Here is a 13,990-nt window from a genome sequence, read left to right as displayed (position 1 = left end):
AGCATAAAAGGTATTCTCTTTCCTGTAACACTGAGGTATAGTTTGCATTGAAATGGAAGCTTCCCTGACTTTGTGTTTAAAATGGAATGTCTGGAGTGTGGATGTGGTACCACCACCTGTCTTGATGCTTCTAAATCTTTTCCTCAGGGGGCCAGGGAAGGAGAGGGGCTGTTTTGCTTCTTTCCACCTTTCTTCTGCTCTGAGCATCCTCTGCCTCCAGGCCCCTTCCCAAAGCAGAAATGCTCTAATGCTTGTTTTGGACCAGCTCTGAAGAGAGGTGTGCTGCCCTGGGGTAGCCAGAGGCCAGAATAGATTGGGCAGCACGGGGTGGTACACAGAATAAGTGTTGTGGCTATGGAGGTAATACCCATTCTTAATATTAATTCTTAATTTTTGGTATTTGGAGTTCTGTATAATACAGTAGCATTGCTATATAATTTCCTTGTATTTTGAAGTTCTTTTTAATATCAAGTATTTTCATATCAGTACTTAGAGAAGAACTGAAAAGTGATTTTCTCAGATCGGTGCAGAATTTAACAGGCATTGCACTCTGCCTACGTGCATGGGTTTGGAAGTTATGCAACCTCTTTTTATAGAGTTGTATGTTCTGGTGATCTAGGTTTGCTCAGTTAGTGTTTAGAAATACTAGTGTATTAGGAGCTGTGTATCATTAAAAACTTAAGTTATGGCAAACTAATGTGTACCTCTAAATATAAAAACATTCGTGGTAAGGTTCAAGTAGAAATGGCTTCCATCATTTTGTATACTGGCCTTAAACTCACTGGGTGGAAGAGGCCAAGTTGCTGTAATGTAGAGCCATACCCAGTGTGGGGATGGAAAGAACTTGCATGGAGATGCTGCATATTTAGTTGAGGCAGAGACAACTGAGAACTGAGTGCCCAGCACAGGAACAATTGCTGTTGGATATCTGCCGCTGGGGGGAGAGGGAGGGCTGTAACAGGGCATGTTGTCACCTTGGCACTGAGGGAGTGCCCTTTCTGACATCCTGACAGGTCTTTATTCCAAATTGCAGAGGTACTAGGTCATCAGAGTGCAATTGCTCAGGTTTTTTAGGATGAGCAAAATGCATTTTTTCCTGTTCTCATTGTTGGAGGAGACTGGACTTGTTTTTCAGAAACATTACACGCAGAAAAATCAACCTGAGGCAAACACCTGGCATGGAAAGAATTTGCCAGAATACTAATAATTTGGCAACATTTAATAAGCAAATTAAAACAGTATGTAGTAATGGGAATGCAGCTGCAGTGATTACTGCCAGATTCACCAAGAGTAATGGACTTGCATACCAACCCAGACTTACAACAAATATTGTGATTGTAGGTAACTAAATGACCATGGAATCTGGAGCAGAGAACCAGCAGAGTGGAGATGCAGCCGGTACAGAGGCAGAAACCCAACAGATGACAGTACAGGCACAACCACAGATTGCAACGTTAGCCCAGGTATAAAAATCATATGGTGTAATAGTTTTACTTATGGTTAATATTTTTAAGAGGGATAATGTCTGCTCACGGGACTGAGAGACGATTTTGTTGATAACATTCTGAAACATATGTGATGTATAGTTCTTATCATATTTGTCTTCACATTTTTGAAACAGTACAGTAGAGTAGTAGGCTGTGTTAGTTCGGGAGAACTGTATGTGTGTAAATTGTGTAATGTTAACACAGTAATGAATAAAAATATTTCTAGCATTCTTTACCACAACCATACCACTGAAAGGTATTCATTTCAATACATGTAATCTACTGTCTTGCTATCGTGTTTTCTATTAAAAACTTCTCTGTAGCAGTCAGTTTAATTCTGAAGAAAGCAAACATAATATGTAGATAAATAATGCAGCAAATAAAATACTTTATCAGATGGGATTAATATTATGAGCATTACAATCATGTGGAACAGTCTGGCACTTGACAGCTCGTGTTACCCTGTTGTCCCCAGAGTTTCACAGAATTTTTGGCAAGTTAGAGAGACAGAAGTAGATAATTTGTTTTTCCCAAATTATTTTGGAGAGACAAGAAACACAATCCCAGCTCTATCTCTGGTTTTGGAATTGGGTTTCAATTTTGAATACACTGATGGCTGGCAGAAGCAACCCCATTGTATGAATGGCTACAGAATATGTTTAGCTCTCTTCTGTAACCATTTAATTTGAAAACTAGTTGTAGTCTGCAAAGACCAAACAGGTGATTTTGATCTCATAGTTTATGGAATTGAGTGTCTTTTAAGTGGCACAGTTAAATCACTTAGTGTCTATAAATGATTAGTGTCTTTTTATAGTCATTGCACCTTTTGGTAGTCCAGAGACTACCAAACAAGGACAAACATGTCCTGCCTTCTGTAGTTGGTACATTTCCATTCAGTGATAGTGTAGGGATTGGAGCTGTTTAAATGCACAGGATGATTTTGTTGGGTGAAGCTCTAGTGTGAATTTACAAGCCACCAGCTGCCCTGCACCAGCTTGCCTCTTTGGGCAGTTTTCTCACTGTCTAACTTAGGCACAGGATGTAGGTGGTGTGAATAACACTTCAATGTGAACTGAGTGGAAGTAGTTTATTTCTCCTGCAAAACCAGCTAACTGCTGCTCACTTGATGTGCTTTAAGGTTTAGTCCAGAGAATCAAGAATGTTTTACATTTATGTGTTAACATACTAACCTCCAGGGAGCTGAACTTAAAAGTATGTAGTGGGTAGCATGCACTTTACTTGGACATAATTTACTTGGACATAATTACCCCAGTGCTTGAATGAGACATTTTTTCCAAGTAAGAAAACACTATACAAGTATGGTTAAAATCCACATGAACCACCATGTTGTCATTCACTATATTATCTGCACCTTGGCTTTTCCCTAGCCTGTGCAGAGTTTGTGGAGGTGATAAAACAGTCTAAACATAATTCCTTGTGTTGTTCACAAGAGTGTGATGTTACTGTGATATTTTTAATAAGTGAAGTGGCAGTAATTGGCATTAGGGAGTGCCCTCAGAGGCCTAGCCAAATCTAAATAACTAATTATACCAATTTAATTCTTCCATTATCTCTTGTAAGGTCACCCCTCTTGCAAGCTTAGTTTAATTGCTGATTTTTTAGTGAGTTCAGGGTAGCTTTCAGAGGCAAAAGGAAACTCGTCCCAGTTCCACAAGGTATGAGTCAGAGACATGTGCGGAAGTTACACTCTGCTGTGGGCTTAATCCAACCACAGTGGCCTCCAGTTGATCAGCTTTGCTGTCATTGCCAAGGACTGTTTAGTCAGACATGCATTATTGAGAAAGGTCACTTGGCAAAGGAATATAATTTGTCAGAGGAAAGGGCTCTCATGTTAATCTCAGCCCAGTTTCTCTCAGATGCAAGTTAAGTAGCACCATGTAATGCTGCATCTGCTTTCCTGAAAAAGGAAGGTAAAAGCAAATGCAAATTGGTGGATTAGGGAGAGACAGCTGTGGAGGAGAGAGGTCTGCATGTAATTCCCTTTAATTTTGTTGTTAAACAAGATTTCATTGTAAGTGATGGATGTTTATGAAAATTCAGAGATGAGCTATTGCAGCTTTTTGAGAATCACGTGTTCACAGGGACAGCAGAGGATTTCCTTCTGCATCCTGTGCATAGCAGCGCTTTGAGATGAAGTGGGACAGCAGTGCAGCCCTTTCTTGCACTGCAGCTATGTGGATTGAATATTTTTTAAATGCTCTTGAACCCTGGAGCATTGTTAGGTTTTCCAGACTTGGGTGACCAGACGAGAGCTGGCGAGTCAGCGAGCCATGGCCTGGCTGAGGTGTGCCGGAGCAGCTCAGGCTTGCCTGCAGTCCTTCCCTGAGGCCAGGGGTGTGGGAGGGACACTCACTGGGGCAGGGTGTGCTGCACCCTGCAGCCTCTCAGGAGCCCCCAGCCCCTAAGCCAGGCATCCTGTCAGCAGACAGCTGGAAGTTCTGGGTGTGCTGGGCGCGTGCCCAGCCATGGAGCAGCCTTGGTGCGTGGCATTCAGCTACCCAGAGTAGTTCCCGTGGCCTGCCAGGGTGAGACTGTGGCATGAGCAGCTGTGTGTGGCTTCTGCTGTCCCCAGAGCCCGAGCCACAATGTGCCATGCTGAGCTCATCAGCGTATCCCTGCTGGCATGGCTGCCGTGCCTGCAGGTCTGCCTGGAGAAACAGTTGGGTTTAAAACATGGGCAATTGTTCCTCATAGAAATAACTCTTGAAAGTAGAGTTTGTGTTGACCTGTTACACAATAATCACAGTGACTGCCTACAAAATACTTATTTCCACTGCAAACTCATGGGGTTTTTCTGTCTGAACACATGGTCAGTTTTCTTCATTTACATGCACTTTGCCAGCTACTCATATGGCTTAATCTGTAGAAAGTGAAAGGTATGATTCCCTAAAAATGTTAAATTCTTACATCTGGCAAATTCTTAGCATTTTCCTGAGTGAGAACAAAAATAGCTCTACTCCCATATGTTTCTGCCTCTGACTCAGCAGTGTCTGTAGGAGTACACCCGAGTCTGAGCAGTATCCAAGTGAAGTAAGTGAAAGGTAATGATGTATCTGTATCAGGTTACCTCAAAATAGAGGCAGTTGTGTTTTTCTTCTTCTTGTCGATGATTTTACAAATTATGTTTGAGCCTGCAGAAATTCTGCATTAGATTATTTTGTGAAGTAGGTCAGGTGTTGGGCTCAGGCAGTTTAGGGGGTTTTATATTACGCTGAAACATTTGGGTCATCTGACTGGGGTCTAGAAAAGGCATAGTTCTTTCACCAAAACAAATACTGAACTAAGGAGATTTCGCAATAACCTAATTTATGCTCACTGTCTCTTCTTTGCAGGTATCTATGCCAGCAGCTCATGCAACATCTTCTGCCCCCACGGTGACCTTAGTTCAGCTGCCCAATGGGCAGACGGTTCAAGTGCATGGAGTGATTCAGGCTGCCCAGCCATCAGTTATTCAATCTCCACAGGTCCAGACAGTTCAGGTACTGACTGAAGAAATTCCTAAAATGTAAATTGGGCCTTTGAAATAGGCCTGTTGTTGCACTGTATTTGTGTCCTGGGTTGTCTTTTAGCAAATTTGTACAGTATTTGCTACTCTGACTTTTTTTCTCTTCTGGCTTAACCACTTTTCATTTTCAAACATTGCTGAGTTTCATTTCCCTCTAGAATTTGTTTGGTGAGTTTAGCAGCTTTATGCTTTTTCCTACAGTATTACACTGCTTTTTCTGTATACTGTATTTCCATATATTTTTATTGAATAAGAGTTCATACTATTCTCAAGTGAACAAGAAGATGATTTTTTTTTTTAATACTGTAATTTTCATAATTAACGAGACCAGTATCCTAGAATGAGAGCCTTTGCTCAGTAAGAAATATTTGCATTGGTTTACAGTAAAGGTCTCTGTATGTTACTGGTCCTTTAAAATAAACCTAACAGTCCTTTCATAGAAATGGTTTTAAAATGTGCAGGTTGAGTGTTGTGTGCTTTTTGAAGCCTTAGCATTTTCTCTTCTCTGAAGCAAGACAGGTAATGCAGTATGGTGAGGTAGCCTGAAGATAGGAGACAAGTAGTCTGAAATCTGTACAACTTCTAACTTGCTTTTTATCCACTTGAAGTTCGGTGTTACTGAATGCAGAAATTCTTTGGTGTACAGCAGCTACACCACAGGACAAGGACTGCACATTATTCATTTGCTGTTAGAACAATTAGCTCAAAAATGTTTCATTTCAAAAAGTAGGTAATGTGACTTTTTGATAGAGATATTCAACTGGGCATTATTTTTAAAAAGAAGGCATGTGTAATTTAAAACTAGACCATTCTGATAATAATCATTATTTTTTCCTTCTCAGCTTCAGTGCTGAGTTTGTGGCTGGCTCTACCATCCTCAGCCACTGCAGTCAAAAGTTTAGAGTTTTAATCTATCAGAGGTGAGCAGTTTTGAGATAAGTGCACAAGTTGCTACCCTGAGGTAGAAGATAAGGGAGTGACAATGAAGCCATTCTTGGAATTCACCTGGTTCAATTCAGATCCATCACGTTTTGATATTCAGAGCCCAGTAGTTCACAGTCAGCCTTGGACTTTTTCAGGCCCTCTATCTGACAGTTATGAGTTGTGGGTGCCAGAAAGACTTTTGAGCCTTTAAGAATCTTCTCTACGGTACATAAATTGTCAGGATATGAGCTCTGTTTCTCACATAAGCATAATTAGCTTTTATATATTTTTGTCATGCACATTTTGAATTTAAAATAATATTAAAATAATTTCAATCATTTTATTTTAGCTTTCCTGCATAAACATTCTGCTTTTTTAGCACAGATACTCAGAAGTGCAGCACTACATTATTTTTTAATATCTTCATGTATGACATTTTCCTGACAATTTCCCCCATAAAAGACAATGTCTCTTTAACATATCTATCTCATTATTTATAAATTGATGTTTTTTCACTATTATATTCTTTGTTTCCAGATGCTTCTGCTACCTTAATTTCATTTACTTATTCTTTCCCTAAATTTTACTAAAAAAAATCTTTATTTCCTTGCAATGGATGAGAACAAAACATCACGGAAGACAAAAACTGTATGGTATTAATGTTTAGGTTTTCTTAGTGGAGCATTGAAATTGTAAAGATCATTCTGATGGGTAGATCACTGACTGTGGTCATTCTTTGTGGATCTGTTACTAAGCAGTAACTTTCTGTTCATTATCTAGATAGAGCACTTGCATTGTAGTGTTTTTCACAGGATATCAACATTTCCTTAAAATGAAGGCATTGGAAGTGTCTTGTTAAATTTGACTGCTGTTCTTATTTACAGATCTCCACTATAGCAGAAAGTGAAGATTCACAGGAATCAGTAGACAGTGTCACAGACTCACAGAAACGAAGAGAAATCCTGTCCAGACGACCCTCCTACAGGTATGGAGCTTAAAGCAGAAGCATTTCTTGATGGATGGGTGTGTTGACATGGAGATACAAACAGTGGGATTGTATTTTTATTATTTTTAGATTTATCATTTAACTGAAATCTCTCTTCTATTGTGTCTTGCAATTGGAGTATGGAAAATATCTGTGGAATAGGATGCAAAGAGATAAGCAGGAGAAGGAAGAAACCTCAGCAGTTACACTCAGTTGAAGTGTAACTGAGAAGTGAGCTGAGAACATGCTAATTTCCACATTTCAGAAAATTGAGGTATCATTGTGATAGATGCCTTAGAAATAGCTTTAATGAATACTTAATACACAAAATACACTGAAGCTTTGCAAAGAGGGACTTCTGTGTAATCTGTAGTCTGCAAAAAATCAACTCTACTGGTTTTCATTATTGCTGAAATGCTAGCAGCAATCAAACTTAATTCCTTTCTCCCATGAGACTTAAGGAAGCTGTGATGTTCCATAGCTCAGAGAAAATTTCTGCTTGAGGAAAATAGTTTGTGTTTAAAGGTAAGTCAGTATATGAGTAGAATATAGTGATAGGTATCTAGTGCCTCTTTCTCATGGCAAAACCAGCTGAGGTTCTCCTTCACGTGGCGTGTCATGTTACTTTATTCATTAAGCTTTTGTACAGCTTTTTGTGTCTGTACTAAATCCCACTTTCCTTCTTAAAATACTCTAAATAGCATTAAGGAACCGCTCTGGAGTTCAGTAGGTTTTAAATGACCTGTGAGTTCCTGGTGCTTTAGAAAATTCAGATGCTCCTTTTTTCGTTATGAGCATAGCCTTGGAAATAGAAGTTGGGCTGTGGGCCTGAGCATATCTCAACCATGGTACTTTTTTAGCACTTGGGAGATTGTCTGCCTTGTCCAGCAGCCTTCAAGTCTGTTCTGCCAAAGATAGTGAAAATCATTGCTGAAGATTGCTAGCCACAATAGATCTGGAAAAATATTTTTATTTGTGAGTAGCAGTGTTAACCCCAAGGCTGCCACAGATTCCCTTCAGTCTGCTTCTGCAGCAAGACACTTGATTTTACTATATATGGAAGAGTGGCTGTATATGGTGAAAAATCAGAGCTAAGTAAACAAGCAGCAAAACTGAGAAGAGGGTGCTTGTGCGTGCTGACTTCTCATTGAGATGGACTCTCTTGCATGCAGTGGTGCCACAGCACAGCCTCTGTCTTCAAACCAGATCCTGGTGACACAGCAACATTTGTTAGCTTCAAAACTTGTATGTGCAGCTCAGACTCCAGGCTGGTGGTGGTTAGGTCAGAAAGGCTGAGCCAGACCACTGCTGTCTTCAGAGACTTCCCATCTGGCATTACTCAACCTGCTGTAACTGGCCCAAAACAAGATAGGTGCAGATATGTCCACAGAATTGAAAGCCATACCTCTTCCACAAAAACTCCTCTGTGATTCTGCCACTCAAGTACGTCATGTATTTCATCAGTTTATAGCTCCTGTATTTGTAAAGCTTATCCTTTACCTTAAATCCATTTTTATGGTGGTAAAGGTAGGTTTTAACCACAATGTAATAATGACATGAGGTTAAAAGTGATTTTTTTTAATCTCCTTGGATTTTGTTCTTCATCATCCCGGCTCTCTCCATATTTTTTCATCTGTTTCATTCACTAGTTTCTGATCTAACACCTAGACTGCAAACTCTTTGGATGGGAATTTTTTATTTGTCCAAGTGGTTATTCATAGAGTGTTGCCCAGTTCTGGGGTTTCTTGCATGCACACAAAGTCAAAACAGCAACAGCAAAGCTCTGTTTGTCAGGCAGCTGAGCAGAATGAGTGCTCTCCCTCCCAGATAGCTTCATACAGCTGTTCTGGCCCACACAGCCTTAGGAGGCTTGTCTGAGTTATGTTGTCTTGGAACTTGGGTCTACATCTGTGTTTGCTTTGCCACCGAGTTCCTTTGCCAGTCCACTGGGAAACATAGGAGGAGAGTTACAAAAAATATTGCCCTTTACCTAAGGGTATTTACTGCATCTTGCTGTGACATAATAGAATATGCCAGCAGTGAAAGGAGCCTAACAGTCCTCTGAGGAAGGACATGTTTGATCTCAGTAATGCAAATTGCAGTGACTGCTGTGGTCAGTCTACAGTCATGTTCAGTGGGATGTGTAGCAGCGATGTTTTAAAAGTTTTGACTTTGGATAATTAGCTCATGGAAATAATGAAACAATCTGTTCTTTCCTTTACCCATGAACTTTCTCAGGCAGAGCACCTGTGAACATAACTGTGAGACTGTTCTCAAACACTGGGTATTGTCTCCCAGGCAGGTGTTAAATTATGAACTGCTGGCTGTCTGCAAGTATTCCTGCTAACTCCCTTGGTGCTCAGCTCTCTGGCTGAGGTGTTTATAGTCTTTGAAATGGAGCAGTGCACCCAGTGTAAGTGAGGAGACAGGTTCTGACTTATTTTTTCCAAATATTTATATATCTCAAAGCAGGAAACAAATAAAAATGGATGAGAGAAACATGCTCTGAAGAGAAAGGAAGGGTTGTAATAGCTGTGTCGTTGGTTTTGACAAGCAGAGCTGTTCTGTGCTAGCTCCCTTGCCCATCAGTGCTTGGCATTTTGAACAATCCTCTCCAATAACAGTTTGGAGATGGTCTGTGGTTTTCATTCTCCGCTCATATTTTCCTTGCTGGCTTGCTGCACTTCACAGTTTTCCCCAGCCTTGTGTATCAGACAGACTATTTTTCTCCCCCCAATTTTTATTAAAATCTCTGCAACACACTGTCTTTGCCAGAAAAATTTTGAATGACTTGTCCTCAGACGCCCCAGGAGTGCCAAGGATCGAAGAAGAAAAGTCAGAAGAGGAAACAGCAGCACCTGCCATCGCCACTGTCACGGTGCCAACTCCCATTTACCAAACCAGCAGTGGGCAGTACAGTATGTAGTCTGAATTTCTCAGTGGTGCTAGTAAGTGGGGATGAGAAGATGAAGAGCTATTATTTCTGTAACTGTTGTTTGGACTAGGACAAAGCAGGAGGTGAAAAAAAGATCACTTTATTTTGACTGTTAACCAGGCCTTTTGAACACATTTCTATTGTAAGTGTTTGAAAGGCTCCATTAACATTCTGGGACTGCTTGCCCCTTGGTGCAGCTCATGCATCCTGAGGGAAAACAGGAACTAACTATAATGCTATTATAAACTTCTTCACTTCAGGAACTAGATGGGGGAATTCAGAAGTTTCTTTTTTTTCTTGGCAGATCATTAACACTTGTTCACAAAGCTGTAACCTCATCCTTAGAAAAAAACATTATGGTCTGCAGTTACATTTTTAGAAAAAACAATCTTAATATATGTCATAAGTATATATTTCTGTGTTTTCTGTGTTAGATTTTATAGATACAGTGTTTTGACTTGAAGAATGATTGAGGATATGGCCTTAGAGATAAGACACATGCTGTCTCACACTAACCATAGAGCAGGAGACATACAACACAGACAAAAGGGAAAAAGAACTACTTGTTTATATCTGTCTCTTAAAATCTCCTTAAAATTTTGTATCTCTGTTTATTCCTTAACCCCTTTGCTTTGTACCCTGCTTAATTTTATTGAAATGGATGTGGTTAATTCTGATTCCTGTTATAACTGTACAATAACTGTGTGTGCAGACACTTGAGGTTTTAGTGTGTCTGTATATAGGAACGCAGTGGAATTCTGTGACTCAAAAGGGGTGATGTCCCAGTATACCTGTGTGACAGGATTGGGGGAAAGAAAGGAAAAAACCAGCAAAGTTAAAACTGCCTGCACCAAACTGTACCTTTATGAATGATAAAACAGCTAGTAAGGGTCTGAGGAAGTTGTGAAGAAGGGGGGACACAATCAGAAGGGAAAAAAATGCCAAATTAAAAAAGAAAGTGAAACACAAAATGGATAGCACTAGCAGCTGAGGAGACTGAAGGGCATAAAGCACAGAAGATGAGAGGAATTTCAGATGACAAGAAAAACTAAGCACTGAGAAAAATACCTAAACCAACCAAGAAGAAAATCTTAACAAATTAAAAGTGTTCCCTGGGGGTGGGTTGTAGGTCTTCCATGTAATTCTGTTTTATTAGAGAAACTAATCTGTATTTTAGGTGTGGGTTTTGGCCCTCACAAACATTTGAAAACTTACCTTTCAAAGGATGATTTCTTTCACGTACATTGAAGACGTGTCCGATTTGGGGGTGTGTAAGGGTTCAATGGATTTAGCTTAGATCAGTATTCTTCCATATCTAGGTTTAATACTGTAAGTTAATGAGTGAATTAGTGTCTTAAATGCTGGGTTGATCTTTTTGGTCTGCAGTTGCCATCACCCAAGGAGGAGCAATCCAGTTGTCTAACAATGGCACAGATGGAGTACAAGGTCTCCAGACATTGACAATGACCAATGCAGCTGCAACCCAGCCTGGCACCACCATTTTACAATATGCACAGACCACAGACGGACAGCAGATACTTGTACCCAGCAACCAAGTTGTTGTACAAGGTGAGAAACCTTACAGCCACTCATTCTGTGTCACATTTTCTCTGTGCAGGTATAAGTTGCCAGCCTGACTCCTTCAAATGTGTCAGGAAACAGAATTAACAGCTTTGGCATAGATAAGTCCATAAAATTACTGAAATTCTGGACAAAGCTGTTTGTCATATTTTTTGCAGCCTTTCCCTTTAGATTGGTAAAACTGTGGATATTTGAGGTTTAATACATTTATTTTTGCTTTTCCGTGCCTGCATTTTGTCCTTCCAATTTTTTTATATGTTCTGCAAAAACTAATACCACTTTAGAGTTCTGAGTTCTCCCATATGTGTAACAATAGGAAATCTCAAGCAAACATTAAAGACAGGAGAGAAGGACGTTTGATTGTTTCTAAAGGGACACTTTAATTAATTAGTAATTTTCCCCTTTTTTCATAATTTCTTCCTACTGTGACTTTTGTAAGTAGTCACTGGGTGAGTGACTCAATCAGTGAGTCTTGGAATCGCAGAACAATTCAGGAGAGTGCCTTAAGTGATCGTTTGGTCTAGCCCTCAACTTAGCAGACCTACTTTCACTTAGAGTAAGTTATGGGGACCTATTGTATCAAAATACATGCTTTGGTTTATTAAAAATTGAGAAGTATTACCAAATTTTTATTGAAAATAACAGAAACATACTCCTGCTTCTATGACTGTGAAGTAGTTGATTTGAAAATTATCCAGTGAAGAGTTTACCAGGCATTAGTAAAAATGCATAGCAGAGAGGAGTACTGTTGTTGAACTGATCTTTGGGTTTTTGTGTTCTTAAGGACGTGATTTCTTTAGGTGGTATTGTGTTTTTTTGTGAGCTCAGGCAAAATTAACACATTCCTAAGATTAAAATTAATAAAGTAAAAAAAAGCCAAGGCCTTGCCTTGCTCATTCTAGAGAAGCAACAGAGTGCACTGTTCATCTCTTGTGGGAGTACATGCTGCATTTTTACACCTTTTTTATGTTAGATACTTACACCTGCAGTTCCTCCTTTTCCAGGCAGATGTTTGGAGCATAGCTAGAAATAGTGACCCCCATCCTTCTCTAGAAAAATGCTAGAATTGCCCAAAAACCAGAGCAGTACAAAAAATGTAATAAGGGAGAAAGAAGCACAGCTAAACTGCAAGACAAATCAAGTTACCAAGCACAAGTGAAGACGTCTTCAGCAGGAATGCCCAAAACCTTGCATATATGAATAAAGGGAGCCTGAGGTGGCAGTGGTGACCCAGATGATGGCTGTCCCTGCTGAGCTGTGGCCCAGGCTGCATGCTTAGAGAGATGGCTGGGTCACAGAGGGATGGCTGTGTCAGGGAGAGGACAGGTTAGAGAGATGAGCAGGCGCTCTCCACAGCACGTGTGACAGCGCTGTCACCACACTGATGTCCCATTCCCGTGTGTCCCTGCAGCTGCCTCAGGAGATGTGCAGACCTACCAGATCCGCACGGCCCCGACCAGCACCATCGCTCCAGGAGTGGTCATGGCGTCCTCGCCCGCGCTGCCCACCCAGCCGGCAGAGGAGGCCGCGCGCAAGAGGGAAGTGCGTCTGATGAAGAACAGGCACGTACCTTCACAGCTCTGCGCTGGTCTTTCTTAGCCATGCTATGAAATGCTTTCTGAAGAATTTGCCTTTATTTAAAAATGCAAAGCAGAAATGCACATCTACTAATGCTGTGTGTTGCAACTGTGAAACCTTGAGTGAAGTGTCAGACTCATTCTGTGACGTGTGTGAATTTGGTTGTTGCGGTAAGGAGAAAAGCACTCAGTGAGATCCTTGTATGACTGCAGATATATTCTTACAAACACTAAGATGAGTTGCTTTTTTTGAGTTACTACATTCATGTGGTTACTTTGCTGGATTCTCTCCCTTAGCCTTGCTGCTGGCCCACGTGTGCTCCTTGTGAGTACTTCCTTGATTGTCTCACTTGTCCTTTTAGCCGCTTTGGGTTTCCTCCTCCAGGGGCTGAAAGGCTCAAGCAAAGGCTAAATGAGCAGCTATTCCCTTTGATTGAAGTCCTGTGGAGCCAGTAGTGGCAGCAGAGGGGCTAAAAGAAAGACTTGGTCCTGTAGGATCCAATGTAAGCTTAGAGGTGGGAGTGGGTGAAGGCAGCAAAGGAAGGGAGCTGTAGGGAGAAGTTGAGCTCCTGAAGTCTGTTGCTGTGGAATGGGAAGGGGTGGGCCTGAACTGGCCCATCACACCAAACTTGAACTCTTACACGGGCCACAGATTGCAGCCTGTGTGTTCCACTGTGACACTGAGAACCCAGTGCTTCCCGCCCTTCTGAGCAGGGGAAGCCCTCTGAAAACCTTGTTAACTTCATCTGTCAGTCTGAAAAAACTGATGTTGTGCAGGTTCATTCCTCTTCTCTAGGTTGCTCTGCTGTGAACATAATGAAAACCTATTTGGGCAGATGCAGTGCTTATACAAGGGGCTTTAAGGAAATAAATAATGTTGAACAGCAGAGGTCACTTTTTTAAAAGGTTTTTGTACAGAATGTCACCCATCTCCCTTTTTATATCGTTTTCTCATACCAGTGAATAGTGCATATC

At 40.8% G+C, this 13,990-nt stretch overlaps 1 protein-coding gene across 2 annotated transcripts in view; it reads left to right on the top strand.

The window, feature by feature from the left end:
* CREB1 (cAMP responsive element binding protein 1) overlaps positions 1 to 13,990 on the top strand; it is a 37,458-nt gene that overhangs the window by 17,578 nt on the left and 5,890 nt on the right. The window contains exons 2-7 of one of the 2 annotated variants that reach the window (XM_074548294.1): positions 1,342 to 1,463; positions 4,841 to 4,987; positions 6,822 to 6,922; positions 9,698 to 9,840; positions 11,244 to 11,426; positions 12,850 to 13,000. In XM_074548294.1, coding sequence (XP_074404395.1) covers positions 1,350 to 1,463; positions 4,841 to 4,987; positions 6,822 to 6,922; positions 9,698 to 9,840; positions 11,244 to 11,426; positions 12,850 to 13,000 — 839 coding nt within the window. In that variant the 5' untranslated portion in view covers positions 1,342 to 1,349. The remainder of the gene's footprint in view (positions 1 to 1,341; positions 1,464 to 4,840; positions 4,988 to 6,821; positions 6,923 to 9,697; positions 9,841 to 11,243; positions 11,427 to 12,849; positions 13,001 to 13,990) is intronic. The other variant, XM_074548295.1, reaches the window with a different exon arrangement.

This window comes from Zonotrichia albicollis, chromosome 10 (genome assembly GCF_047830755.1).
Source record: "Zonotrichia albicollis isolate bZonAlb1 chromosome 10, bZonAlb1.hap1, whole genome shotgun sequence".
NCBI classification, from domain to species: domain Eukaryota; kingdom Metazoa; phylum Chordata; class Aves; order Passeriformes; family Passerellidae; genus Zonotrichia; species Zonotrichia albicollis.
This window is presented reverse-complemented; position numbering and strand designations above follow the sequence as displayed.